The sequence below is a fragment of the Parambassis ranga genome, chromosome 1 (assembly GCF_900634625.1).
Source record: "Parambassis ranga chromosome 1, fParRan2.1, whole genome shotgun sequence".
Taxonomy (NCBI): Eukaryota; Metazoa; Chordata; class Actinopteri; family Ambassidae; genus Parambassis; species Parambassis ranga.
In genome coordinates, this window is record NC_041022.1 from 24,014,915 (window position 1) to 24,040,038 (window position 25,124).

Consider the following 25,124-nt stretch of genomic DNA (forward strand, 5'->3'; position numbering starts at 1 on the left):
CGAAAACATTCTGCAAGCTGTTTTTGAACCCTTTGCAGTACAAGCATAAGCTCCGTTTCTCCTTTGTGGTCAGAATATCTGTAACTTTAACAGACACACAGTAAAAGAACTACATAACCACAGTTGAACTGAACAACACAACACTGTACAACACAAAATAATCCCTCCAGCATGGACCACAAAGCAAGCTGAACAAAGCCAGGCTTTCTTTGAGTGAGCTGGATCAGACGGGCACAATGAAGTGTTGCTCATATGTCAATGCACGATGCCTCCATAAGTGGTGGTTTAGACTAACATTCATGTTTAGAGTAAATGTTAGGATATGATATAATCAATATTGTTATGGGTGGCAGTTTAAAGGAGTCAAATGCAGACGCAGAAAATATATGTTCAGTGAGCTTAAACACCACACCAAGATAAACAGACAAACCGACAAGAACAAAGGGGGCACAGAACTGGAATACAGGAGGGTAACAAGACACAGGTGAGACACATTAGGGCGGGGCAAACAACCCTGAAGGAGGGAAACAAGAGGAAGTAAGACTCACAGGAAGCACAAGAGAACACAGGTTTTCAAAATAAAACAGGAAACACAAGACACAACTGTAAACACACACATGGGAGGACAGAGGCAGGACTGGAGGAAACAGGGAATGTCAAAAAATCAACACAAGGAGGTCAGGACAGAAAAAAAACTAATTATGAAATACCAAAATAACCACGGAAACTGAGGACAGAAAAACAAACGATCACAGGATCACAACAAATATGAGTAAGTGTCTATAAAAAAAAAATCAATATTGATGACTGATCTTTGCTCTTTAAATGTATTTACATTTTAAAGTGCAGTTTAAAACCATTAAATTCTATGTTCACATCATTACAACTGGATCATTGTGGTCTCTTGAACAGAACCTGGTACCTGTGGGTCCAGTGGATCTGCTGTGAAGTAGGCCAGTTTAAGGTGAAACTCTAAACATCACCTGCTCCCAGCTTGATCAGGTTTGCAGCATAATTTACCATAGTCACCTTCATGAGTCCGGCTTTAGACACAACAGACTGCTAACCTGTTCTTTACCCCAACATGTCTATTGACCCAGTCTAACTTCGACTGCAGAGTCAAAGACTGCAGACGGACTGCTCCTGCTCCAGCAACCTGCATTTGTTGTAACATTTAAAAGTTTATTCTTTGAATGTTAAACTTCAGTTTGTGGTGAGATGTGTTGGGCCCTAAATGATCCACTGGGTGCATCCTTTGTTACCAGGGGAAAAAGGATGCATTTGTTGGCAGCGTTTGGAAATGGGACAGTAGACAGTGATCAGTCTACTAATACGTCCTCAAAGGACGTACCTCCTCTGAACTGGGACACAGCTAATGTCCTTTCTAGAACATTTCAAGAACCCAGTGTCCTTAAGTCCTGCTTATGTTGGATGAGGACCAAGTCAAATCACTCAGCCCATACAAAAGTGAATGGGTTCGACTAACATCACATCATTATATTGAAATTTATTTAGTTTATTGTTTATTGCACACATTTATGCACCACAGCATCTCTGCGTGGAGACAGGTTCAGGACTGAGAGCTGTCACAGTCACATAACCTGCAGTGTGCCATAACATTATTTTGGAGACATGGCGTCCACCAGAGCTGTGGTATCTGGCACCAAGCATTTAGCAGCAGATCCTGTCAGTCCTGTAAATTGTGAGGTGGGGCCTCCATGGACCAGACTTTGCTCGTCCTCATATCATATCCCATAGATGCTCCTTTGGATTGAGATCTGGGGAATTCGGAGGCCCCAGTGGGCTCAAGAATACACTTCAAGATCCTTCTTCTAACCTACAAGGCTCTACATGAACTTGCTCCATTATATCTGCAGGACCTGATTGTACCATATGTTCCTAATAGGACACTCAGATCTCAGAGTGCAGGTTTACTTGTAGTTCCTAGGATTCATCACAGTAGAATGGGAGGATTTTGGTTTGTTTTTTGTTTAGAACTTAAACACTAAAAGAAACATTTAAACCAGATTATATGAGACTCAGGTTCAACTCCATGGCTGAAGTCTTGCACACTGAGCTTCTTCTCTGAAGTATGAAATACAAAGAAATAGGCAAACTATTATACTTGAGTAAACATGTGAATATACATTAACTTTTTCTGTCTTATCAGTTTTTATCAGGCTGCTTTCAGATTGATATTTTCAGATTTTAGAGAAAAAGTGAAACAATTCACACACTAGTTTCAAGGATTTTTATTCTGTACCGTAGAAACACTGTACATAAATTACTTTCTCTGAGACTAATATTGATGTACGGATAAGTGGAATTTCTCAACCTTCAAAATAAAAAAGATAAACCCAAAAAACATTGTCAACTTGTCTCTGAAAAAGATTGGTAGCATATGATGTTAACTCTCTGTGTAAATTTCCTGCTTTTTCCTTTAAAATGATTAAAGTTGCCTTCCAACCCTTGTAAACACACATACACACAAAGAAAAGATCCTCTAACAGAGTACAGAGACCCACAATCAATGAGAGAACATCCACATCGATCTTTGATCTATTACTGTTACTCATTAATGTCACTGATGCGATGCACTGTCCCTTTAAGGAGAAACGAGCAAAAAACGAAGAGAGAAGCAACAATTAGTTACTACTCACAGCAACCCTGTTCCCCCCCAGAAGCCATGACAACATGTTTCTATTGCAAGCAATACTACTACCTTTGACCGATAAAAGCACAAGGTCTATGCATTATGAGTCACATTTTTGCGGGACCGGTGAGCCCACTCAGTCCACGAAGAGTACATCCATGTAGAGCCGGTGGCGGCGCTGTCCGGCTGTGGTCTGAGTGAGTTTGTAGACCTTGTAAAACGCTCAGGGGATGAGGAGGAGTGGTTTTCAACTGATCAGATATCAGCATGAAGGAAACAAAAACACAACTCAAAGTTTGCTTTCGTTCAGATCATGGTCCATTCCTGTGGCGGTGTTGGTGGTTTTGGTGAAGGTGGTGTAGTAATAGTAGCAACAGTGGTATAGGTAATAATATGTAAACACTTTCTTGTTCATTTTTTATATCCCCTTTTTGTCTGAAGCAAATGCAAGTTTATATATATAAAAAACAAACAAACAAACAAAACAGAAAAAATCAGTCTTTTTTTCTCCTACGTACAAATTGTAGTTCTTTTTTTGTGCCTGTCTCTCTTAGAGAGAGTCCACAACAGTTCCACAACAGTTCCATTCAATGGCTACAGCCATGGAAACAATACATCCTATAGACATGGCTCATTGAGGTCTATAACCCAGAGCGAGGGGTCACATCTGGACCCACGGAGATACCACACCTGCAACATCTGTTAGCAATGCACAGACATTTGTTATGTTGACTGCACGGACAGTTTACAGCTGTTTAAATGCTTGCGGGCTCATCTAGTCCTGATGGCTGCTGAAATGCTCGGTTGCCTATTTGAAAGAGTGTCTACATCCCACTGTTTGACAGCTAGATAGCACACTAATGTAGCAGTCAGGTTAGCCCCGCCTACCATAGGGAGGGGGAGGGGCATGCGCACAGGCTGTTTAAAGGCAGACGTCAGGGTGAAAGAAAGAAAGAAAGGAAGGAAGGAAGGAAGGAAGGAAGAAATGAAAGAGGAAAGAAAGAAAGGAAGAAAGGAAGGAAGAAAGAAAGAAAAAGGCATTGTTCAATTGAACCTCTTTACAGGCTCATGACCATCAACTGTTTGATGATGTTTCAGGTCAGTTGTGTTGTGAAGTGATTGTAACACCATCAATCAGTCAACTTTAATAACCTCATCACAACTAATTTGCAAACATGGGGCCTCTTCAGTCTTAAGACAGTTCAGTTTGTGACATCCATTTGTTGTTAAAACTTTTGTTAGTCTCTGACAGTCAGGGCATGATGGTTCTGCTGATGCCGTGTTACCTCCTCCCTATCTCACTCTGCCGTAGGAACTGGATGTTGTTAGGGCTGTCGGCTAGCTCGGGGTACTGCTCTATAGACAGGACATAGTAGCCATCATAACCCAACACCTTCCCACTGCTCAGCAGCTGCCTTTTCTCTCCCTCCGTCCACAGCCGCACTCCCTCCTCCCCGTCTCTCACCCGTTGCTGTTCACGCGCCCAGGCGTTCGACAGCGCCCTCTGCCTGGCCTGCTCTAGGATTCGCGCTTTCTCTTCGTCCAGCGTCGTCCCGTAACGTACGTGGAGAGACAGAGCGCCGTACTGCAGCTCCACATCAGCGAATCGCCGTGTCCTCCCGTTCATCACCGTCGTAGACTGAGACACTGTGACGTTCACGCCATTCTCCAATGCTTTCCTGCCCGACGTAAGCCGCAGCGCACTCAGGTCGTTCTCAGGCAGGCTGGTCTTGATGAAGTAGTGCGTGTCTCGTCCTTCTACTGTGAAATGCAGGTCTTCAAGATAAAAGGCATTATTCAAGACTGCAGCCACCTTGATGCAGTCCTCATTGGCAATGTTTAGAGCATTGGTCACTACGCGGCCTTGGATCACAGCGAGCATCACCCCCTTTCCGATCAGAGACTTGACAGTGGCGAACCACAGCCAGGGCTTGTTGTGGTCTGAATGGCGCCGGCTGAGCTGAATTTCTGGCATACGCTCAAAGGACAGAAAGGCACGAGACTGACGGGTCACCTCCTGCTGGACACCTGAGATAGTCTGTGGAGAGACAGAAGAGGAAAATGAATTGACTGTGTACTAGACACAGGGCTGTAGTGCTGAAGGCTACCTACACTTCCTGTGTAACCTAGACTGATACAACAAAAGGAGAAGTGTTATGTGCATGGTTATCTTGTAAGGCTGCAGGATTTTTGCAAGACGCTCACAAAAATCCAGGCTCCAGGCTTCAAGCTATGTACTTGGTTTGCATCTTGTGAGGAAGGACCTGGAGTTGTGGAGTTAGGTGTGACAGCAGCCTATGATGGTGACAGGGACACTTTTGTGTACACAGTTTTGCTATCTATCAAAGATCCTCAGTGGGACCTTGTTGTGTCTCCTCTTTGGTGATTTGTTGATCTGGTTGGATGAAGACAGATGATTCATTCAGTCACCTAAATTCAATCAAGTCACTAAATGTGCAATAACTCACCCGGACACTCAATAACTCACAGTGCAATAATTTAACTTAAGCACAAATACAGTTCTCAGTATTTTATTTCATTCTTACTTCATTCTATTAATATTTTTTGCATATCTATATATCTATATATACAAGAGGTGGGGCACTAGACACATCTACACTGCTTCCACCGGACCAATTATCTACCTGCATGGCTTCTTACATCACTACTATGCAGATCATACCCAACTCTATCTGTAATTCCTAACACACTGCCCACAGTATGGGTCTCATAAAATATCATGTAAAATATCCACAAGAATAAAAGAACATCACTTCAACTAAACCTCTCTCAGACCAAATGGCTGCTCTTCCAGCCAGACACAGTAACCTCCTGCGGGGTGTGAGAAAGTTGACATCAGCTGGCCTTCTGGCTCCATGTTGCCTCTGTTGATTGGTTGCACTGCTTCACATTACTTATTATAAGGAAAATAATGTTGACCTAACATGTGACTGAGCTCTTGGTACAAGCAGTGGTTATTTTGTGCCACCATTACTGCAATGCAACAAATGCTTTACCTCCCGTCTTCCTTTTCTTCTACCTCCTCCTTGCTCCACCATTATAAGTTACGCTATCCTACGCAATGTATCTTGAATGTTAATCCTCCTGTTCTTGCATAAGAGCCTGTGCTTAATGAATACATGTAAATGCAAATGAAGCTATGATGAATTAAATCAGGCATCATGTCCACTGAAAAACACAGAAACTAATAATGGTCTCCTTTGAGAAATGGGGGAAACTTTTAGTCAGTAGTCTAACTTTTTTGGGTATTTGTTGCTTGCTTCTTCAGTGTGTATGTGTGCACATGAGTGGACTCAGATGATCAACACCCCCATAACTTGTGAATCTTCTGGTGAGAAAGGCCATTACCGCGGCCAAACTGCACAAATAAGTCCACACTTCAAATAACACTGTCAATCAGTCCAAGTCTCTCTCGCTTCCTACCTCATTTTCTCTGATCTTCGCCCAATTCCTCTCTGATTCTGCCGCCTCTATTTTTTGCCTCTGTGCCATCATTAAGCAGTGTGCTCATTTTGATGTCTTTATTTGACTGAATTTCACCGCAGTATATCGCTCTTTGTGTACAAGTGCGACTTCCTTCAACCTGTCCAACCAGTGTATAAATAGCTTCAATAAGTCAGTGCAAGAAAAGAGGAAGGAGCGGAGAATGTAGCTTTAAGCTGACCAAGGCATGAATGATTGGTTTCGCTGGATGACTCTTTATTGTCTTCTCTCCTCATTTCCTTCCTCATTATTCTCGCACCATTTCCTCCTAGTTTCCCCTCCATTTCCTGATTTTCTCTTCTCCATAAACGTGAGGTTGTTTCTCGATTTCCTCACTTCTGGTATCATTTTCATCTTGATTTCCTGAACTTGTTTTACTCCATTTCTTCCCCAAGTCAGTATCTTATGCTTTTCTGTATTCTCATCGTCTATGTACATAAATCTATTTTAATTATAAGCAAGGTAAGTTTAACTGCTGTTCAGTACCTTCAATAGGTGTATTTGAAACTGCCCGATCTGTTTATCCAGCTGAATGATCTCTAGCTATACTTAGAAAGGGTTTCAGTGTTTTTCATCTGGCTAAAACATGTGATAACCTAAGGGCAAGTCTTTAGCCTGTAATTTATATGGAGCATTCATCAATGAATCAAATTCAATCACGGCCATATACAGTCATGTTCAATTATGTTTTGTAGCATATGTTTGTAAAACAATTACTTACCAAAAAACTGAAAATAAAAGGGGTTATTAAATGCAGAAATGTATCAGCAATGTAAAAATACATAGGGTACATACAGGCAGATCATCCCACAGCTGGCTCTTTTTCATCTCCAGTGATGGCTGCGTCAGGTCAAACTTTGGAATGGGGAATCCTGGGATTGCGTTGTGGAGATGAAAGCCAAATGTGACCAACCAGATGTTAACATCTGCAGAGACAGAGAGTGGGTGTGGGTTCAATGTTATACATTTTCAAGCCTACGTATACAGTCACATTTAAGATCAATAAAAAATAATATCAAGTTACATTAAATGCAGTTAAGTACAGAGCATAAGAGTATAAATGAATATTAGGTCCTTCCTGGGGTCGTATTCACAAAGATTCTTAACGCTAAGTGTTTCCCTTAGTGGTGAAATTCTGAGAGAATTCTATTTAACACACAGCAATCAAAAAAAGCTGATGACAGCTGAGCAAGTAGCCCCACGGTAGTATCATATAGGCTAAATTACATACAAGCCATTTGTGTTTATGATCACATAATCATGTGAGACTATAAGACTTCATGTCACTGTCCATGCTGTTTAGATTATTAGGAACCTATTCTCATGTTGTTCTGTCAACCAATCACATCTCCTAAAACAATGCGTCACTCAGCATCAGCATCAACCACGCCTCCTCACTAAGATCAAACTTTCAGTCTGCTCCTTCGTCACAGTCGCTCTTAAAATGTTCACTTTTAAGATAAGAGTCCTTACTAAGATTTTTTTTATAAGATAGGAGCTGTCTGAAGAGATTCATATTATCTTTGTGAATACGGCCCCTGATCTCTAAGATAAGTTCATGTTCCACATGACAGATGGGACGTGAAAGTGAACAGCATGTTGAAAAAGGCCTGGTGCTACTGGTGCCAAAAAGTTTAGAACACATAACTTGTAGAGCAATAAACTAATCTGGCATGAGACAGTCTGGATTACATTTTATGTCATTCACATAGTCATTTTATGATGCCAGCAGATGAACTAGAAGATATAAAATATTTTATTTTCTACAGCACTATAATGAATACTTTAATGTGAATCATTTCCTGTGTACACATACAGAAACTTCTCCCCATGTGTATGAGAATTTGGCACAAACAATGAAATGAAGTATTATTATGACCTTTACATCATATTACACCTTCTTACACCTTCTTACACCTTCTGTATATATGCTGTCTAACCTCCACTTCCATCTTTGTGCCAGGAAAGCTCCTTTTCTTCCTCTAATTGTTGCCATGATTGTGCATCAGCATTAATGAGGTGCTCTTCATTATGTTTAAATCTGTAGAGGGCGGATCCACATCCACACGCAAGTGTGTGTGTGTGTGTGTGTGTGTGTGTGTGTGTGTAGCTGTATAGAAAGAACTAGAACAGATAGTAGTGGAATGTGTCACTGGGCCTGAGTGCTATCCATGCTACACCTTGTTTTTTGTAGGACACTCCATGCTATCCAGATGCACCATCATTTAATGTGCAGTATTTTAAATTAGGGGGATAGACCTTGGACCATACAAATCTATTCAGTTCAGTGTTTGCACCAGTGATAGGGCCCACATCCACTGGAACTTCTGAGATTTTGATTGTGTTTATCAGATTGGGACACTTTAACCAAAACTGGATTAGTGCTTAAGATATCAGACATTTGTGCAAACAAAAAGAGTCCTGACGGATCAGTGTAAGTGCCTTCCTGTTACCTGTGACGTATTCTTTGACCTGATGGATCTTGCTGATGGGGTTGTTGCCTCTGAACATGTACAGGTTGAAGGGCTGTGGGTCTTTTCCCACACGTGTCCAAGTGCTGATGTCAGGAGTGGTCCACCTTCATAACAACACTCTGATCAGAAGTGGCACTGACAAAGCTGCGACAATCACGCTCGGATGGGTAATCAGTGGAAAACGTGTTGGGCTGCCTACCTTCCTGCGGGGATGTCGTAGTCTCTGTCTCCAAAATGCAGCAGTCGTGTCAGAGGGTCATACAGTCCTCCGTGGAAACCGATTACCAGCACAAAGTCTGGGTTGGAATCAAAGTACACCTCACCATACGCTGTGTACTGCACCTGCACAGACACACAGATTCATGAGCACATAACAGTTCATGGATAAAACATAGAGTTCCTTTACCAAACACACATACCTGTTTGAGCAGCAGTCCATTGTTGCTGAAGACAGCCAGAGGTGTCCCAGTGTTATCACATGCAATATAAAACTCCTCTCCACTGCTGATCTCCATAGCAAACACATGGCCCTGTGAAATAATACAGTTGCACCCATTATAATATAACAACACAATAAAAAAGAATTCTATAAAAATGATGTCACTATTATTAATTATGGTCATCTGTGCTGTTGTAGAGACTACATTCATCACAATAAAACTGCTGCAGTGCTACAAAGACTGTAACTTGTGAAGCATTTAAAGTAGCAACATTTATGTGACCACAGATAACATCATCCCCTCCTCTCTAATTGAGATGCTGTACATTCATCATGTTTTCTCAATGGCCACTGGAGGGAAACCTGCTTCATAAATCAAACGTTATGAAGTTAATATTAAACTGAGTCTAGCTAGAAATACACATATCTGACTTCATTTGTGTCCAATTTAACAATATGTTATGTCAACCACACTTCGAGGGTCTCTACCTGTAGGTCGTAGTAAAAGGAGGTGATCTCAGAGCTGGAGTGGTTGTAGACATGTGTGATCCTGGTGGGGTAGTTGAGGTCAGCATAGAAGAACTGTAGGTGTTGGCCCAGACTGTTTCTAGATGCCACACGTCGACCCAGACCATCGTAACGGTACTGGATGGTCCAGCTGGCTGCTTTACTGTAGACTCGGATCAGAAGACCTGGATACAAGATTGTTAAGTAAGAACAAACCTGATCTGATTCCAAACTTTTTTGAGTTTATAATATTATTCTGTGGCCATTTTGCTAACTGGAAGCAAACGTTATACTACAGGGAGTCAGCTCTGCTTTTGTGTGCAGTGTATTTGAGTATTGTAAACATTAAAATACATTTTGATCTACCTTTGGAGTTGTATTCAAATATCTCTGCTCCTCTCTGTCTCAGGAAACCGTCTTCATCCAGCCGGTACTGGACGTCTCCCAGGCGAGTGATCCTGTCCCTCAGGTCATACCGCAGAGGTGTTAACCGCCCACTGTTGCCAGGGTTTAGCAGATGTAGGTTCCCGTTCAGGTCGTAATTGTATCTGAAATGTCATGTATGAATATGAACATCTGGCATCATAAATGATGATTCTTTTTTCAGATGAATGTCCTCCTTACCTCCACATCATCTTCTCATTGAGGGAGACTGTCTGTAGCTGTCCATCAACGTCATACTCATAGCCGTATTTAGTTGTGTTGGCGAAGGGTCCGATTTTGATCTCACGTTTTGTGACACGGCCCATGTTGTCATACTGAATGGTGATCCAGTACATGAGAGATCTGAAGATCTCATACTGGATCTCTTTGATGCGTCCGTGCTGGTCGAAGTGTTTGGTGTAGGTCATCACTGCTGTGGAGATGATCTGAGACACACACACACACACACATAACTCCAACAGCTGATCTGCATTATCAATAGGTAATCATGAACATACAACCCTGTCTTACCTGATTGATGTCATAATAGATGACTCCAAACTTCCCGAACTGCTCCACCTTCCCAGATATATCATCAAACTGATACAGGTCGATTGGCAGTGGGGTCTCATTGATCACGGCCTGCATGCTGGTGACCCTGAAGCTGTTGTCGTAGGTGTAGTCGAAGCGTGCGTTCACCATTCCGTCCTCACTGAAGCGAAATATTTGCCGGTCGACCAGGGGGCCGATTTGGCGGTATCTGATGGAGCAGATGAAGCCTTCGCTCTGTAGGTTGACAGTCTTCAGCACTCCAGCGGTCTCATCGTAGGTGAAACTGACCCGTGTAGAGTCATACAGGATCTCTGCCAGTTTGTTCTGATGAGACAGATGAAGCAATGCAGTGTGTGTTTACAGTAATGGATCTGGTAGGATGTGAGGTGCTATTTATCCAGGAATGACTGCCATCAACGCTTGAATGGGGTATTCAGGCTGCAGCTGCTGCTCATGCATATCACGCCTCACTGCCACCCTGGGGCGCACCTGACTGTTTCTTTGCGGCTCCCCTTGTGTGAGCTGTATTGATCTCTCACTGCTTCGGTTCTCAATTACAAAGGAAAAACATCCTTGAAGCCAAACTGAACCCTCCTTTCATCTATCAGCTTATTCTGTTCAGGTCCTTGGCCAAAAGGAACTGAACACTTGAATTCTGAATTACAATGACTACATACATACATAAAAAAGACACATACCTGTCTGCGGTATTTGTACAGTATGCGCCGACCAGTGCCCAGATGAGCCACCCTGAGAAGCTGCAGAGAGGGAAGAGGTTACTTGAGCAAAAGAGAAGAATGACTGCAGTTCCTCAAGGCTGACTCCAAACGTGAGTCAATAACCATTGACCTTCATGTCAAAATGTCCAACTTTACAGCTGAAATAAAAATGCAGTGCATTGCAAATGTTTTGTCCTCTATAGATAACATAATTATTATGAAAAATGGGGAGTCTGCAAGCTGTAACGGGAGCTTGAGTAGCTTAGTTGAGTGGTATATGTCCACAGGGACGTTTATGAATCCGAGGCGCTGCTTCTATGCATTGCACTCTTAGGGGTCATTCCACTTGACGGTGGACTGACAAATCCAAAAAAGAAATTACACTGCCTACACCATCCTTAACTTTTCCTGGCTGCCTGCTCCACGGTTTCAAAGTAGACCAATATGGCTGCTCATTTGGAAAGTTTCTCTTTACTATTCCAAAAATAGTTCAGCAAAATGCGTTTCCAAACAGACTTGAGGTGAGTGAATAATCTGTGATTATTTTAGTTACTCATATGTTTTTGGATACAATTTCGAGGGTTTTGCTGTATGCTGCTCATTTGCATGAAGTAAGTGAGACCATAGGTTTATTAAAGTCTGCCTGTTCATTTTAGGAATGATTTTGAGGTTATTTTTTTAGTTTCCAAGCATTTCTGGGTCTGGTTTCAAGCTACTTTGCAAATTTGCTGACCCAATCTGAGCCAGCCCACAGTCTTAGATCTTTAATTCTGATTGTTCTGAAGTTGAGGCTGAGGACTAAAAGTGACAGTGCTTTTGACAATCAGGGTCTCTTGTTGAAATTATCTGCCTGAGGGAATAAAGATTTCAAAATCAGCGAGAAAAACATTTTCAAAGACAAGCTTTTATGTGATGTTACTTTTTAGAATGCTTTATTTTATTCTGTTTTTATGTTGCGTATTAATATGGCAACACCATATAGAAGCCACTCATCTTTACTATTGGTCACAAATCAACATTAAATCCAACCTGTCAGAGGTGGCAGTGAAATTGTATTTTTACAGAAAAAAGCACATCCAGTGTTTCTGGGTGAAAAGGAGAGTCAAAATAAAGCACACACCTGTCCATCCTCAGAGTAGTCCACGCTGACAGAGGCATTGCTTTCTGGGGGGGTGTAGATGTTCCTGTAATATCCTATGGATCTGATGGTCTGCATGGTATGACGAGCCACACTGGGCATGGTGACTGCTGACAGACGGTCCCCTGAGTCATAGTCGAAGATGTACTGGTGCTGGCTGTGTAGCAGCAAGACCATGGACTGTTAGAGAGAGAGAGAAGATACACATGCATGAGACGTAAGAGACAAAGAAATGATTGAATAACACTCAGTAGCTGCATTCCGGCACAGAAACCAACAGTGGTGAGCAGTGTATGTGCTGACACTGTGGGACATGTTAAATCAGTCCACATGATGAATCAATCAGGCACAGCTGGCAGCCTGTCCTTTAATCAGCTTCCATCAGATAAATGTCTTGATATTTTTCCTCCATCTGGTGGGGTTGTGCCCCACCGGACCTTATGCAAAGCTCCCCCTGCAGGAGACCCCACCGCCTTGCATTTTAAGCAGTGAGCCAGTCAGCAGATTCAGCTGAGGTGTACAGTATATGGAGGCTGGTCATGTGTGTGTTTTATAAGATCCATACCCAGCACAGCTCGGAGGAAAAATATCAAATATTCATTTGAAACATTTGATGCTTTTATGCAACTCAACTAGCTGCCTTTGTTTTATTAAATAGGGACTGTTAACCCTTCACTCTCATGTGTGCTCCATTCACTAATAATGAACTTGTCTGCTGAATTGTTCAAGTGTAATCTCTACTCATTAGCATTCTTACAGTGGATTTAGAGTGTGGCAATATAGGATTACTGTCTGTCTTTCTGCAGCACAGGGAGTGTGAGGTGACAATGTGTCTTGTATGTATCATGGAAAAATCATGTAGCAGAAGAGTGTTCAAAGGAAACCTGTTCATGTTTTCAGCTCCATCAGTTGTGTGTGCACAGTGACAAATGGTTGTCACGGCGACAATACCTGCAGTAGCCTGCCAGTAGATCCATTTGGGAACATTTTTTTGGGGTCTGCTCTTCCTCTGCTACTAACTGGACACAAGGAGTACCTTCTAATGTCAACATTTCTGGATTACAGCTTGCATCTCATGATTTTGCTGAACAATTGGTGTAATGTGTGTGTTCCCAGTGTGTCACTTTTCACTTTTCATGCTAAAAGTACACTGCAAGTCTGTTGCGTAGGCAGGTACACTGTCAGAGAGAGCACACGTTCTGCTAGCTTTAGAGTTATTTTCTTTCCCTTTTTTTATATTTAATGCTAAGTGTTTTGGTCAATGACACATTAAAAGAAAATACAAGCCAGGAAAGAGGAAGGATTTGAAATGACAGATTCATATTATACGATAAATATATAACTCTAGGATATTGGAGCATCTCTGATGAAAACCACTGGACAAAAAGGACAACAAAGATAAAGTTTATAAGTTTATGAATCTGTCACATATCCATGCATTTATGAAAAATATGAATAAAATGTAGAATACCAGATGCATATATCATAAACATTTCACACATTTTTATGTCACGTCCTGCATTTATTCCAGTGCTCAGCCACAAAGGTTAACTCAGCATGATGTTATCTGCAGTGTTTCACTGTCATTCAGTGTATAGAGAATATTTGTCCAACCTCTTTGACTTTCTGACATTTGGAAGAAACTCTTAAGTCCTGCTCTCTGCTCCTGACTGCTTTCTACCTCAGGAGCTCTCTTAACGCCTAAGATAAAACAACAACAACAACAAAATGCTGGTATAATCGGAGGTGCTTCAGAATCAATTGCTTTTCTGAGGATAAATTTGCTGCACAGGCCCTTCAAAAAAAGCACAGCCAGTCCCACCAAATGCCACTCTACAATCATTTCCTGTAAACACTCAGTTCTTCAAGTGTGTCTGTTGTTTGCTAGCTGTTTCAAGGTCATCAACACTGTTTGGACGCGTGTGTGTGTGTGGTAATGTCCTTTTATACATACATTTCTTTTATGCAATGTATTATTAAGACTCTGTGGGAACCGTTCTTTTGGTGCTGTGTGGATTGGGGAACGTATTAAAGAGTCACACACAGAAGTACAAATAAAAATAAAAGCCCATCATTCCTGATGAGCCTGCGGGCTCACAGTGCACACAGGTCAGCTACAGGAACAGACAAAGGACATCTTTATAGAACAACATGTGACACCCATTTTTCCATTGTCTGCAACAAAAGGCAGAGCTATTACTTTCAGGAATCCTCCGAGGCCCCGCTGCACTGTGATTAGTAGCTGATGTTAATCTTAAATATGAGGAGTGCAGATGTAATCTATAAAAAGGGACAGCGGCGGCTCGTCTTTGGAAAGTTCTAATGTGAACAACACAAGCGGCGCTCTCTCCTGGGTGTGTGATCCTTGCCTCGGGCAGGAAGAAACGATTTAACCTTGACCTCTAACTAAACAAATGCTTAATGCCTGATTGTATTAACCTGCTAAAGTGGCTCACGTAGAAGTTTGTGCCGTTCTGATTTTACGTCTTTTATCACTATCGTACTGTTGTTCTTGTCGGCTGTATTAACTCCTTACTGTAATTACAGTACCTCCAGTGGTGTCTCATTAGCATGCCTCCCACCCAACAACAGTGCTTATGGTGTACATCACCAATGAAGTATCCATATGCGCCACTGTGCATGATGAAGCCTGCTTTTTGACACTGTGTTTCCCAGCGAGGCTTCAGTGAAGTATTTTCAGCGAGGACGCGGTGACAGATGGAGAGAGGAAGTGAATGAAAAACAGGCGTGAGAGAAGGTGAGAATGTGTTCAGAGTGACACATGAAGGAGTGGAACGCAGCTCGTTTATTTACAGGAGGGAACCATTGCTCATCTTTTTTATTAGATTCTTCTTCATATCTTCTGTATGGTTCCTTGTTTTCTGCCTTTTTTCATCTCTCCACCTGTGTTTACTTTGTGTCCTCTGCCTTTGTCAGAATCTCCTGTATTATTCATTATTGACTTGAGTCTTGCATCCATTTTTTTTTTCAAAACTGTCACTGTAAAAAAATAACCAAGAAATATATAGTGGTAGTGTAAGCCATACACATAAGCTTCCCTCTATCTGTTTTCCTTTTTTTGTCTCCATAACACACACACACCGACAGAGTATTGACAAAGTCTAACCAATAGATAAATATGTTGACACAGTGCATGATAGGTCCTGCAACATTTTCATTTTTTTGTTTTCACCATCATACCCCATAGAAAATTAAGATTTGTGATGGGTTCCTGGTTCATATCTGGCTGGGGCTGGGGCCTGCCTGTGTGTAGTGAGCTTGTTCCCCCCATGCCTGAGTGGGTTTTCTCCAGGCTTCCTCCCACATACCAAAGACGTGCATGTTAACTAAATCGGGGACTCTATATTGGCTCAGGGATGAGTGTGTGCGTGACTGTTTGTTGGTCTATGTTGGCAACATGCCCAGGGTGTACCCAGCCTCTCACCCATTCACAGCTGGGGTAGGGGTAGTACAGGACAAAGTATGATAAGAAAATGGATACATGGATGGACGGATGATCAATTTATCTTTGTAGCTGCAGAGTATCACTTTCACTAACCAATCAGGAGTACTGGTTCTGACATGACGTAGAACTGCAGAGACTGAGCATCCTTCACCTTGCCTGCTGTTTTGCATTTTTCCTGGTAGACTTTAGAGCAGGAGTTAATAGTTAAACATTATTTATGACACCATAATACCATGATATAAATGATTTTTTTAGACGTCAATAAGATGAGCCGTACACCTGCCTTACAGTGCAAATTACATAACAAGATGATCGTTTTAATGATTTTTTTATCCGGTTACTGTCCATCTTCATTTTTAGCACTAGTGTATACACAGAATAAATGCCTTGCTTTGGTTTTACTCCTGACAAAACCCCCTCGTGTGGTAAAGCCCTGCAACAGCTTAGTAATTTCGTTTTATTTCCCAAATGAAGCTGAATATCAAACGGCTGTAATTGTTCTAAAATGCTCCAGATATGAACCTGCATACTTCCGGCCTGTTCCATCTGTTATTTATGTCCTCCTCTCTGCTTATGTCTCTGACACATTGCTTTGCTATAATTCTTGTCTCCCCACATCCATGGTTGCTGTTATTTCTCTCTCTGTCTAACATCCTTGCACTAAGCCCTCCTCCCTCCGCCCTCCCCTGGGTCTTATTTCCGCAGAAGTATCTGTGTGTGCACTCCCTTAAATATCCCTGTCTGTGTCTTCCCCTCCATCTCTCTCTATCATTCCGAGGCCCGCTGCTGTTTAGTGTCAGGCTCTGTCTGTCTCCCCCTCTGTCTTCCCGTACTAACAAACACAAAAAGTGTCTGATTTATCCCTCCTGTCTCCTGCTCCTCGTCCTCCTCCTGCTATTTGTTTGGTTACGCCTCAGCTCTTGTCCTACAGGGAATCCTCCGTCTCGTCCTCCTTAAGAGACGATGTGGGTTGTTGTTTTTTTTTAAGGATCTCCATCCCCACTTACGTTACCCCTCCTTTACCTCCTTTTTTCACATCATTCCTTTTCACTGCTCTGTCCTCCTTTGACTTGTTTCTACCTCCAAATTGATTTACTTTCAGATCAGAATAGCACAGGTGTGGATGATTCATTTTCCCACATTTTCATTAATATTCACTGCAAACCTTGACTCCACATTAAATCTGTGTGCACCACCTGTTATGTCCCATTTGCATTGAACTGTGCTGAAAGAGTCTCGCCAAATTAGCATTAGAGCTACGTAAACTGTCACCTCGGTGCCAGATGTTTTTGACAGCCATCATGAAACTCTTGGACGGAAAGAAAAACACACATTTTACTAGTGAAAATGTGGCCTGTTCACAACACTTTGATTATTTAGTACAACAAGCTTTTTGTCCTCCTCGCCTCTGCTCTAGGCTCTGTTTGAGTGTGGCTGCTTGTTTTCCTCACTGACTTTGTGGCAACACATTTTACACAGGGGGAAAAGCTTCAATTAGTCTGGCTAGTTTTGTTCGACCAGAATTGATGGCAAACACAGTAACCTTCCTTTTTGTATGTAAACCCGTGTGTGTGTGTGTGTGTGTGCTGGGTGTGTGTGACTCTCATTGTCCCGACACATGTCCATGAACAACATGAAAACATATGCAGCTCATCTTTAAAACAAAAGCGGAGAATTCTTTCTTCTTCAAGATTCGTGATTCGAGACTTCGTGATATGTGTCGTGTGTGTGTGTGTGTGTGTGTGTTGGCCTTTGTTGTATCATGCCATACCTTATCCAGGTAAGTGTAGCTCCACGTTTTTCCATCGGCAAAGACTCGGGAGATGATTCTGCCCTGACTGTCATATTCCCATTTCTCCGTGGTTGGACCCCTCTGAAGGCCTGTCACCTGCCCCGTGCTGGACACACACACACAGTCATGTTTCCATCACTTTTACAAACATTATATTTTCTCACATTTATTTTATGGAGACTTTCCTCACCATGGTCATACTGAGTACTCAGCTAAACAAATCTCTCTATGCAATGCTTTATAACATGAGGAGTCTGTGATGCTTACCTGGAGTATGTCAAGTTAACTGACAGCAGCTTGCTGCTGGGAACCCACAGTGTTGGATGGCCTTGGGTGTCATAGATGATCTTCAGCAGAAACTTCCTGTGGTCATCGTAAATTTTCTCCGTTCTCAGTGAGCGGTCATAATCCACAGACAGCAAGTTCCTGCCGTTCACCTAAAGTGGAGACACACAAATAAACAACACTCAAATAAATATTTCATCAGCTCAATGCTAAGCGGCCGTATCTGACAGGGATGGCATTACATACAGTTTCATTCAATATCCGATCATCTAGAGGCCCCTACAGTAAGTGCACAAAAGTAATAGGGTAGGAAGATGGCTGCTCTCCTTCTATAATGGAATGAGCCTTGATGGCCACATATGTGATATTTACATGGTTGTTTTTGCCTGAAAATAGAAACTAGTGCCACCAGAGCTATTACAGCAATCCTAAGAAGCACATTCCACTCTTTATCACTCATATGGCAGCCAAGGCCACAGAAGGGAGTGAGGCACGTGCACTCCCATGATGAAAGGGCGCCTCATTAAAAATATCAATACCCATGTAACGTTTTAATAACGCCTGCCCATGTAAGCATGATTTATTATTTGTGCTTAATAAAGACTGCTCACAGGGAAAGAGACGTTGGAGAATGTCAGTGGCACAGGTGGTGCACGTCTCCCCTTGCAAGTAAAAAAGAGTGTCTGAGGATCTTTGTCTTGCAGAAGTGAGTAGGTCTGTGTTTTAGACCTCACAGAAATAACCAAATCTAAGCTTCAAGTCTTTATATTTTACTACTACTGTATTCTGTGTCCATTAGAATTGTCCAAAACACTATTATGTACAATAAGAAAAGCAAATTCTGCCCCTCAGCACAACTACAAAGCCATGTTAGACTGACTTATGTTTTTTCAATATTAGTAACGCATGCCAGCAGAAACACTACGTTTCCTGGTTTATATATATTGTTTGTAAAACAAATAAATATAGAATTTCCACTCTCTGTGTTTACGTTCTCTCTACTTCCAGCCATGATTGTGCTGTTTCCATAAAATGACAGAAAGTATTCAGAGTTATGTTTGTGCTCAGATAATGAAGTGGGGCCTCTCTGTTTATGTTTGTTTTAAAGCAACTTTTAAAGACCTTTTAAAGATGCTCCATGGAGGGAAACGGGCCACCTGGCTCACAAACAAACACGCCATGAATAACCTCAAGTGTTAAGTCCGGTTAATAAGTGGCTGTTCAGCTGAACATCTGTGCCTCAGCCAGTGAATTGCAATAAACTTCACATTCAAGACCCATAAAGCACTGCAGCATCCCAGCACCAGCTAGCCAGTCTTTATCGCTTTCTAAATGACATGCTGTTTGTTCAAAGTCCAATTTACGAAGACAGATAGCCCAGGTCTGCAGCTGAACTCGCCTTGTGGATCCCTGAAGCAACTACCAATCAGCCAATCAATTCTTTTACAGAGCTGTTTCATTAAACAGAAAGTCTTGCTGGAAAACTTTCAAAAGTCGTTTTTCTCATCTTTTCATTTCAGCCACTCATTCATTTGTAAATTAGCACCAGTTGAATGCGGTGAGGTGAATAAAGAGGGGCAGAGACTGAGGATATTAGACAATGGCAGGATGCCAGCTGGATGAAACGCAAGACCACCTGGATGACAGCCAAAAGCCCTGCAGAGCGAGAGCCGGCCCATATCAGCGGAAACAAATCATTTTGCAAGATTGGCATGGCGTATCATGTTAATGTTGATCCTAGCAAAGGCTGACTTTTAGAACATTCCACAGAGCAGGGCTCCTTAATTATCCATGATAGGTCTTATTTACAACCACAGGTGTGATCAGCTAACTCATCTCAAGACATTTCAGTCGATTGTGAGCTTTAATTTATGCATAAAAGCACACAATCTCTGCATAACTATCTGTCTGTCTGTCTGTCTGTCTGTCTGTCTGTCTGTCTGTCTGTCTGTCTGTCTGTCTGTCTGTCTGTCTGTCTATCTATCTATCTATCTATCTATCTATCTATCTATCACTGTATCTATTTCTTTCTTCTTCCTTTACACCATTTCCTGGCCCTTTGGCAGGATTCTTCCTCATACTGTCTTTTTCTGTACACTCTGATATGTGTGTCTGCACTTTCATCTTCCAACTGTGTAAAAGCCAGTCTAAGTAATTGACCTCTAGGGATGGGACATATTTGAAAAATGAGGTCACACTGGCCCGTTTTGATGTCTAATATTAGGGTTAAAGCTGGAAAGACTTGGGATCTGGATGTGTGTTTTTACTCATTTATAGTGTATTCATCAACTGCATTCTGGTGCCTATCAGTCCAGACATTCTGTATCTTAACCTTCTGAATCCTAAGCACAATGGTTTCGACTCCCATAATATTTAGGAGTCAAGAAGATTACGTCACACTAAATCTGTTACTATGTTATTATATAAAGCCCTGGACCTCGATGGAGTCAACACAAACATAGCACCAAGTAGGTAGAAATCCAACATGTTTGTGCAATCTATTGTACGGTAGTTCTTATGTAGAAAACCTGCAGATCCGATGAGAGTGATGCATTTTTCTCAGCCGTAGCTTTGTAGTTGCAGTGAAAGTGCAGGTTTGTTTTTGTTATTTTATGCACATTTTTAGAAACTAAAGTTCTTTTATTTATTTATTTATTTTTTAGCTTGAATTTGGTCACGTATGTACGCCACAAATGCTGTGTTTCTGCCTCTTTCTATGATGTACAGCATGCAGAATGTAATAGACTTCCACTGTAAAGCCGAACATCCTCCTCAGTCTGCTGCACGCCTCCATACATTATTAACAGCAATGAAAGTGGCGGTAGCTAAACAAATACATCTAGAGATTAAAAATCCCATCACCAACTGTCCTTCATCATCTACACATCGTCTCATAAACATCACCAGCACTGACATTTCTCGCCAGTAGATGTTTTCATTATTCCAGCCAACAAGCTGCTTAAACATGCAGTTTCTCATTAACTGTCATCTTGTACACAATGCTCATTCCTCAGCAGGATTAGCACACCAACATGAAAACAGTAGTATTAGCATTTACTAGTAAAGCTGGATTAAAGTTCAGCGCTGTTTATGAAGCCCCCACGGTTACCCCCATCATCATTAACAGCTTCAACTGGGATCTTGTTGCTGCTGCAGCTGTCGGTGAAGACAAATTCTCATAAATTACATGTGCAGTTTACAGTATTCCTACTGTCTATTGCTAGCTCACCATACAACACTGCCCATTAGCATGAGTGGACCGCACATGGTATAACATTCATTAAGGCTTAAGGACCATGCTTTCTGTGCACATCAAACTCCCCAGAGGCCACAGGACACATGCTTTCCATTGTGTTAGTTAGTTCATGTAATATTCAAACACTGCAGACCAATCACTGCTACATCTCTGCAAACAACAACATACACCAGGCACGTAATGGACATACATATGCAACATACACATCTCGCTGCTCACAGAGGTGGGCAAAAATGATGTGAGTCACATGACTCCTGGGCATTGTTGCATTACACCAGGAGGATGCTGGGTCTGCTACAGATGGTCAGCCGGAGCTCTGTGCACAGTCTGTATGATGGACAGGTGGACTCCTGTCAGTCAGTGGGTAATGGATGATATTAATAATGTTTTTCAGCTTTTGTGACTGCTGTGTACGTTTATAACTTAGGGCTAATGAGTAGTAATAACACTAGTAGTGGTAATAAAATTAGCACTGAAATTAGGTAAGTGAATAAAACAATGTAGCTACTAGCTGCAAGTAACTGGGCTGCTGACCACAGCAGAAGCTGGCTAAGCTGTCACATCATTACTTTCTCAAGCTTAAGGTCATTCAGTTTCTCTAAACTGTGACTTTTTCTGAGAATTCTGATAATCTCAAAAATCTTAAATAATAGTATTCTGACTTCTTTCTCAGTATTCTGATTTATTTTCTCAGAAACCCCCTTTGTAAAAACACTGAGAATTTAATTAGCTCTAATATAACGATTGAAAACCACCCTTGGCGGATGCCATCTTTGCTCGGCAGCAGACAGCACCTCTTGTAAATGTATGACTTCAACATTATAGAAGAAGATCTCACCAGAATCTTGTCACTGTGAAAAAAAAGTCTTCATACAAATGAGTATGTGTAATCACGAAATATACTGTTACCATGGATACAGTGAGTCACACCGTGAGCTGCATTGTTGCTCTCTCATTTATCACAGCCGGGCTGTAAGTAGCTAAATCCGATCAGTCACTGGTGTCGTTGTAGACGTAGGCTCCTCTGGCCCCTCATTAATCTTTCTGTTGGAACACCCCCCGTTGCTGATGGCTAAAAACCCCTAAAAATACTTCTGCCCATGCTTTATCATTGTGTATGCTGCTCATAAATACAAAACATGGGAGGGTAGGTAGTCAAAGTAAAACGTTAGCATCGAGTTGTCTGTTTTCTCTGCTTATAGAGACCTTACAGAGAGCACTCACCCTCAGCTTTCTTCCAAACACGATGACTTTTCCCCGTGTCTGCTCCTTCCTGAATCTCCACTCCACCAGGTTTTGGCCGCTCTCTCCTGGCAGGGTCATGTTGCGTCGAGCTACAGTTGGGTTAGCAGCGCCTAGAAATACATTTTAAACAAGACAGGAACCTTAACCATGTGATTATTATGTACTTTATCAGACTGTCTGCGAGCTTTAGTTTACAGTTACATAACAACTTCTCTTTTGAGAGAGCGTCTGTATATGTGCTTTAAATCCATACAACTTTCCAAAGTATGCTGCAGTGGTTTGCTCTGAACCATCATATTACAGCTGCACTTCACAGCAGACATCAATGACTGTCAGCATATATGTCGTTTATTATGGTGAAGGTTATATAACTGCAGTTTGATAGCTGCAAATGAAAGGTCTGTGCTAGTTTACAACGTAATAAACAAAAGCACATAAATAAGGCTAATGTTATGATGAGAGATGGCTTATTGTATGTGCAGCTCCGTTCAAGTATCAATGAGCTGAGGGCATATCTGACTGCTAGTTAGAGCATTTACACTCAGCAGTGTCTGCAGCACATGTTTGGATCATGTCACATCATTGCTGACCAATACTGGATTTTTGGGACCGATACCAATTTTTTGGATGTAAATCCCATGATGTTATAAGAATTACAGCACAGGTGTCGCAGCCTACACACACCTCGAAACTGAAAACACACGTTCCAAATGACGTCATTACACCAATGTAAGGCAGTTTAGAGTGAAGAGTGAGGTTGGAAGGTGATATAATATAAGGAGAGTGAGCAGAGGCAGAGGGAGAGATGGCAGAACATGAAGAAGAAGAGCAGAGTGCAAGTTGTTGGAATAACAGTGAGGGAAGCAGGGGAGTCTTGTTAGACACACTCTGTAAAAATACTCTTTGTCAAATGGGTCTGCAATCCCTCCCCACAGCCACTTAACGGGTCCAAACCTCGACATAACAACCTTTTATCTAAACTGGTGCAGCCCAGCATCTTCCCAGGTTGTAAAAATACAAAATAACACCTTTGATATAATTGGATAATTTTCCTTACAGAACAACCAACAGCACTCATTCACTGATGTACCGACTCTGTTTATACTAGTCTGAGTGTCACGCTGACGACATCACGCTTCATTTCTTTGATTTGTTGTATGTGTATCCAGTTGTGTCCAGAGGGAATTTATTCTGCATCTGTTGGTACTGCCCCTGGAAAACCAACTGGAATCTACAGCAACCAGATAAATTATATGTATAAAACAGAAAAGGCATTAGATCTGAGCAGATTCTCTGTGGCTGCCACAGTCAGGAGAGTACTGCTCATTGTTTATTACAGGTTTTCTATGTACATTTCATGACTGTTTTTACTGCATATCTGTGCTCCCCTTATATATATAATATAGTAATTATTGGAATGACGCTGTGCAGAAGTGGTTTTGTATGTAACGGACCTCATGGTAGTATTGTAGAATTTATGTTATTGAACATTACTTATTATATAAAATAATCCACTTCCTGGAGCTGCTCCTGATCATTATGTTTTCATTGTTTGATTCCACCAGTGTTTTATTTTGATCTGCTATCACAGAACTGTTTTTTTGTGTTTTTTTCTTTTTGCCAGAAGTATCCAAGACTTTGTAAATACAGTTTAAAAACTGGGTTTTAGGGAAAAAAAGGGCCTATATGTCTAAAAAAAAAACTACGCATATATTTTACATGTTGTTAAACCAAATTCTTACTGATATGTATTGATATCAGCCCCAAACATCCAATCGGTCAGCCTCTAGTTTATATATGACCACCCTTTGTGATGTGTTGAGTAAAACATCAGAGACCATGACACCCCAGCATGACCCTTTTGATAAAAAAGGCCTATCCGAGAGCTGGGCCGGCGTCATGACCTGTAACATATGTAACAGCAGCACACACCTGCCAGTATATGAGGCTCTGTCTGGTAGTGTGTGTCCATCCCATTGGCATAGATGACCCTCAGTGAATGGTCGTTACCGACCTGGTAGCTGTTACGAAGCTGGTCTATAAGAAAGAAAGACAGAGAGACAGTCAGTATGGGCTGTTATTTCACACAGGCGTTGGCATGTGTTCAAAAACAGGGATCACGCGTGAAGGCGAGAGAAGGGGGGACAAAGAATAGAAAGTGAGAATGTGCTGGAGAGGGAAGGAGACACAGTGATAAATTGTAGGCATAGAAACAGTACAATTAATTTCTGAGGGCAGCGTTTGAACCTGCTAATGGAGCACAGAGCAGGTATTAACATCCCCCAGCTTCTTTTAATTAGGTTCCCCTTGACCTCTCACGGGACTAATGGCCGTGTGTGTGAGCGAGACAGAGACTAAGAGAGTGAGAGAAAGAAAGCGTGGCTTTCCGGACTGTTTTTACATTTTCATTTTTTTTTTCTATGCAAAACTTTTTGTGTTAATTCAGTTTTTTATCCAACTGAAGAAAAAAAAGTCTTTTTTTGTCTATTTTTTATTATCATGTTTTGAAATACAAAGCTTTTTTGACCCAAGCTGTTTTTAGGTTACTGATGCCATTTCTCATTATTATTATCATTATGACTGATTTGTTTGTTTATAATAATTCATTTTACCCATTTAAATCAGAGGTATTTGCTGCTGTAATGGTTTAATATAGGGGGTATCAGCTGGG

General features: G+C 41.6%; 1 protein-coding gene across 2 annotated transcripts in view; it reads right to left on the reverse strand.

The window, feature by feature from the left end:
• Nucleotides 1–2,383: 2,383 nt before the first annotated feature.
• tenm3 (teneurin transmembrane protein 3) overlaps nucleotides 2,384–25,124 on the reverse strand; it is a 180,444-nt gene continuing 157,703 nt past the window's right edge. For both annotated transcript variants that reach the window (XM_028409964.1, XM_028409972.1), the window contains 15 exons: nucleotides 24,386–24,490; nucleotides 22,433–22,563; nucleotides 17,935–18,104; nucleotides 17,647–17,773; nucleotides 12,392–12,589; nucleotides 11,251–11,310; nucleotides 10,532–10,876; nucleotides 10,202–10,446; nucleotides 9,944–10,125; nucleotides 9,560–9,762; nucleotides 9,051–9,161; nucleotides 8,831–8,973; nucleotides 8,611–8,735; nucleotides 6,953–7,083; nucleotides 2,384–4,691 (listed from right to left, as the gene is read on the reverse strand). In XM_028409964.1, coding sequence (XP_028265765.1) covers nucleotides 3,936–4,691; nucleotides 6,953–7,083; nucleotides 8,611–8,735; nucleotides 8,831–8,973; nucleotides 9,051–9,161; nucleotides 9,560–9,762; nucleotides 9,944–10,125; nucleotides 10,202–10,446; nucleotides 10,532–10,876; nucleotides 11,251–11,310; nucleotides 12,392–12,589; nucleotides 17,647–17,773; nucleotides 17,935–18,104; nucleotides 22,433–22,563; nucleotides 24,386–24,490 — 3,032 coding nt within the window. In that variant the 3' untranslated portion in view covers nucleotides 2,384–3,935. The remainder of the gene's footprint in view (nucleotides 4,692–6,952; nucleotides 7,084–8,610; nucleotides 8,736–8,830; nucleotides 8,974–9,050; nucleotides 9,162–9,559; nucleotides 9,763–9,943; nucleotides 10,126–10,201; nucleotides 10,447–10,531; nucleotides 10,877–11,250; nucleotides 11,311–12,391; nucleotides 12,590–17,646; nucleotides 17,774–17,934; nucleotides 18,105–22,432; nucleotides 22,564–24,385; nucleotides 24,491–25,124) is intronic.